At 58.7% G+C, this 5,096-nt stretch overlaps 1 protein-coding gene across 1 annotated transcript in view; it reads left to right on the plus strand.

Annotated features, from left to right (window-relative positions):
• ZC3H12D (zinc finger CCCH-type containing 12D) overlaps positions 1-4,921 on the plus strand; it is a gene marked incomplete at its 3' end in the record, with an annotated part of 24,679 nt that extends 19,758 nt beyond the window's left edge. The window contains 3 exon segments of the mRNA XM_015559518.1: positions 85-319; positions 3,453-3,559; positions 4,812-4,921. Of these exon segments, the coding sequence (XP_015415004.1) occupies positions 85-319; positions 3,453-3,559; positions 4,812-4,921 (452 nt within the window).
• Between the last annotated feature and the right edge of the window lie 175 nt (positions 4,922-5,096).

Raw genomic sequence — 5,096 nt, forward strand, 5'->3', positions numbered from 1 at the left:
CCGTGATCTCAGGATGATCTTAGGGGGGAGGGAGTCATTCTGAGAAAGCCGCCACATGCCGTCCCCCATCCCTGTGGCCCCCAGAGCAGCATGTGCTGGAGGAGCTGGAGCGCCAGGCGGTGCTCGTGTACACCCCGTCGCGCAAGGTGAATGGCAAGCGCGTGGTCTGCTACGACGACCGCTACATCGTGAAGGTGGCCTACGAGCGGGACGGCGTCATCGTCTCCAATGACAACTACCGTGACCTGCAGAGCGAGAACCCCGAGTGGAAGTGGTTCATTGAGCAGAGGCTGCTCATGTTCTCCTTTGTCAACGACAGGTATGTGGTGGCGGAGGGGGGCCTGGCACGGGTGGGTTGGGGTGACGGGAAGAAAACCACTCCCACTAGCCTAGGCCCCGCGGAGTTTGAGGTCCCAGGACACCAGGCCTGGAGACAGCCGATCCGAGGCACCCTCTCTGCGCCCACAGCGGCATGGTCTCTCTGTGCTTCGGGGACTCCTCTCTCGTGTGACCCGCTTTCTCCAACAGGGCTGCTTTGGCCCTGCTGTCCATGACCTTGTCCATGACCTTTCTGTTCCCGTGTCCAACACTAGCAGACCCGGCAGAGAGCCATCCAGCAGGTGGGCCAAGCATGGGCTTGGGGCACCATACAGTTGTGTTTTTCTCTTTAAAGAATGTAACACTTTTAATGAGAGCCCTAAAACAGTCATGGGGGAGGGGGCGGGGAGATCTGGACTTTGTTCTACTTCCTTTCACTGTTTTCACCTTTTCGTTGTTGTTCTTTTGAATCACATGGGGGAGTGGGCAGCATCTTTCACCATCTTGGAACTGACTCGGTCTCAATGCCTCTTGGTAGAAATTTTCAAGAAATCTGCTTGGTTCGTCTATCCCTTAGGTTGGTTCCTCTGGGTCAGGTCCATCTTAGACTAACCAGCTACACGAGGGTCACAAGGCGCAGACCCATGAGCAGGTGCTGGTTAGCGAGGGCCCCCAGACTGAGCTTAGCTGGGGAGGAAGCGATGGCTGGCCCTCAGCCAATGTGCTCAGGCATGCCGAGGGCACGGCGAGGCGCCTGGCACGGTGGGTGTGGGTGTGAGGCTAGCATAGGGCAAGGCAGTGTGGGGAGGGCACCGCCGGCCGGGACTTCACTCCCCCTTCAGTTTCTGTTCCAGGCAATGAGAGATCAGGCCTCATTCTGGGCTCTCCAGCTGGCTTTTAGGAGTTGAGACAAGCCCCTAGCTCTGTGAAGGCAGGCGCTGCATCTTATGTAGCTCGCTGTAGAGGAGTGAGGGAGTGGCTGCAGTCTGGGAAGGGAGAATGGGGAGAGAGGAGGCAACATGTAGCTGGCCGGGCCACTTGCACATGGCAGAGCAGTGCCTGACCCTGAAGCCGGGGAGGTAGTATGGTGTGGTGGGAAGGTCTGACTTTGGGAGGCAGGAGATATATATTTTAAATATATTTTTATTGATTTCAGAGAGGAAGGGGAAGGGAGAGAGAGACAGACACATCAATGATGGGAGAGAATCATTGATTGGCTGCCTCCTGCACGTCCCCAGTGCCGGGATTGAGCCTGCAACCCAGACATGTGCCCTTGACCGGAATTGGCCTGTGGACTGAAGGGTCCCAGGAGGCGAGGTTTTAAACTGAAACTGTGCGATTTACAGAGCGTGTGTCCTGGGGAAATCACTCAGTTTCATTCAGCTGAACGTTCTTTACCTCGAATTAATGTACTTGGATTAATCAGATTTATATCTGAGATGGTTGTGAGGACGGAAGAGAGTTGTACCGTCATTCTCAGGACAGGCCAGGACACAGTGCCGCCAGGGGACGCTGTTGCCCCCACTACAACCTGGCACAGAGGTGGAGGACCCTCCTGAGCCCCAGGGCAGATGCTGGCAGCAGCTCCCTGCAGTAGCCCCCCTGGTCACTTCCACATACGCAAGGCCAGCGGCTCCTCTCTCCGGCCCAGGCCTGGAGGAATCTGGCAAGTCTGGGCACTGTGGGTTCCAGAAAATCCTCCCTGAGGTCTGACGGATCATGGCTGCCTCTGGCCTGGTGACAGCCTGGGGCCCAGGCCAAGTTTTTTTTGACACACGGGCCTCTGCTAAGGGCCTGCCAGAAGGCTGCCTGGCTGCCAGAGGCAGGGCCTGCCCGCTGCCTGTGGGCGAGGATGCCCACCCCAGTGCCCTGGGCACGTCCGTAGGGCCCTCTTGGCCCAGCTAGCAGCTGCGAGGCCGGGAGAGAGCAGGAGGTGAAGCCTTTGGGAACTTTTAATAACCGCAGTGGGCCGCTCCCTGGATTCTTGGTCAGGGCCCAGCTCTGAGAAGCCGGCTGTGTGGCTGGGATCTGAGCTGCGGACGCTGCCCAGGGATCGCCCAGCTCCAGGCCGGCCTGGTGGACGTGGTCTGCAGGATGGGACCTCAGCATGACCCTTGCCTCTTAGGGGACACAAACGTGTAAATACAGGCCCTCTGTTTAGAACCCACAGCCCCTCCAGCGGAGCCGTCTGTGACTTGGAAGTGTCTCCTGGGAACAGAAGTATTCATATAAAACACTGGATGGCGCTAAACCAGGGGAGCTTTCCTTCTCAGGAATGTTGTTTTCCCCTTTGAGCTGTTAGCACCCTGAGGTTGCATTCCCTTCCTTGTTAGACTTAATGCCAGGGGGAGGGAAGGGGCAGGTGCGGGGCAGGGTGGGGCAGAGAACATGGCCTGGGTCAGGCAGACCCGGGAGCTGAGACCAAACCCACCCAGAAGCCGGGCTTGGCAGCGAGGGTTGGATCTGCAGAGGCGGAGTGTGCAGGCCGCACCTGGGATCCGCAGCTTTGCTGACTCGCCTACGGGTGTTCCAAGCTCGCTGTTCACGTTAATGCCAGGCTGTGGGGGGAGCTGCAGCAATGGGATCTGAGCCTCAAGGACTCAGAGGACCAGGGCTGTTTGTAGCTCCATGGAGGTCTCTAACTTTCTCTGTTGAGGGCAGGGGAAGGCAGCTCAGAGCCCCTTTCAGAGTAGGGTTGGAGGGGGTCGCAAGAGCAATTATGCTTCAATTTGAGTGGGTAAAAATCACCCGGGGCCTTGTTAAAATGCAGGTTCCCAAGCAACTTGAGATTCGGATTGAGTGCGTCTGGTAGGAAGCCAGGGACCTGCATTTGGACAGGAGTTGCTAGGTGGTTCTGGTCCCGCTGGCATGAACCTCAGCAGGAGAGACTCTTGGAGGCGGCCCAGGGGCTGCTCTCCAGGGATCCGAGCTGTGCTCTGCACGCGCGCAGGGAGAGAACGGGCTGTGCTGCTTCCACACCCTGTGCCACCTGCGGGTGCGGGAAGAGTGCTGGCTGGTGAGCCTGGCCCAGGCCATGCCAGGGGCTGCCACCCTCCTGCTGGACGCTCGCCATGCAGGTGGTATTGTTGAGTCCCTGTTGATCTTGCAGTGGCTCCTCTGTGCTTGCTTTCCAGGTTCATGCCTCCTGACGACCCCCTGGGCCGCCGGGGACCCACCCTGAGCAACTTCCTGAGCAGGAAGCCAAAGCCCCCGGAGCCCTCCTGGCAGCACTGCCCATATGGTGGGTGACACCCCCCCCCCCCCCCCCCGGGCCCAGTGCCGGGCCTTGTGTCTCGATGGCAGTGTCCTGACGGGTTATTGTAGGAATGAACTGACACCTGGGCTGCCTGTTGCATGGGAGTGTTTTGGGGGGTGGATGCAGGGGTCACACCTAGGACAAAGCTGATCCCAGAAGCAGGGAGACTTTGTGTCCCCCAGGCTCCCCTTTATCGGTCCCTTCACCTGGCACCTGTCCCCTCCTTCCCGTCATCCCCCACCCCTGGGCCCTATGGCCATTAGTCAATGCTGTCATTAAGAGGTAGGGATTCTGGCTCAGTGGTTGAGCTTCAACCCACGCACCATGAGCTCACTGGTTCAATTCCCCATCAGGGCACATGCGGCTTGATCCCCAGTACAGCGTGTGCAGGAGGCAGACAATTGATGTTCCTCTCTCGTGGATGATTCTATATCTCTCCCTTCTCCTTCTCCCCTCCTCTCTCTAAAAATCAATTTAAAAAATTAAACAAGATTTTAAAAAAGTTAGGGGTTTTATCCGGAGCCCTCCAGGGCGCCAGCCTCCTAGGCAGAGTTCACTGACTTGCTTGGAAAGTTATCCCATGTCCTCAGGCCTTGGTTTGCACGCACATGGACGTTCAAAAAGCCTTAGGTGACAGGGAGAGTCATTTCATGTTAGAATGAAGGTGAAACACAGGCAGGTTGATGCATTCTGCTCCCTTTCACCCTCAAAGGTGCCCAGGTTGTGATGATAAATTATTTGATCACCTGTTAGGACAGTATGTAGAGAGAGGGCAATGGTTAACAAGGAATGTGGGCAAGAGGAGGAAACTGAGGCAGCCCTGGAGGTGCATCCTATGCCACAAGTACCCACTGTCCACCCACTCCCGAGACCCCCTATCCACAGGGTTCCTGAGAAAATGGAGACTGAGGTCCAGGGGTGGAGAGATTTGGTCCCACTCCCTGGCCAAAGGGAGCTCCCAGGCGGACACCCTCCTGGCTGACACCGGGGTTATTGTGCCCAGGGCCTCTACCCCAGGGAGGCGGGTGCTGCGCCCCGCGCATCCCTCCTGCGCCCCGGGCCACTCCACCCCACCTCGTCCTGCCCCATCCAGCTAACTCTGCATCCTGGGCGCTTTCCGTTAACAACATCCCAGGAGAAAGCCCAGGGGCAGGCACTGCCCGCCGCACCCGGCACACAGCCTCTCCGCCCGCCCGAGGTCTCACCCCGCGCCCTCTCTCCCCGCTGCCCCTTCCAGGCAAGAAATGCACCTACGGCATCAAGTGCAAGTTCTACCACCCGGAGAGGCCGCACCACACGCAGCTGGCGGTGGCCGACGAGCTAACAACATCCCAGGAGAAAGCCCAGGGGCAGGCACTGCCCGCCGCACCCGGCACACAGCCTCTCCGCCCGCCCGAGGTCTCACCCCGCGCCCTCTCTCCCCGCTGCCCCTTCCAGGCAAGAAATGCACCTACGGCATCAAGTGCAAGTTCTACCACCCGGAGAGGCCGCACCACACGCAGCTGGCGGTGGCCGACGAGCC

The sequence above is a fragment of the Myotis davidii genome, unplaced genomic scaffold (genome assembly GCF_000327345.1).
Source record: "Myotis davidii unplaced genomic scaffold, ASM32734v1 scaffold1534, whole genome shotgun sequence".
Classification (NCBI taxonomy): domain Eukaryota; kingdom Metazoa; phylum Chordata; class Mammalia; order Chiroptera; family Vespertilionidae; genus Myotis; species Myotis davidii.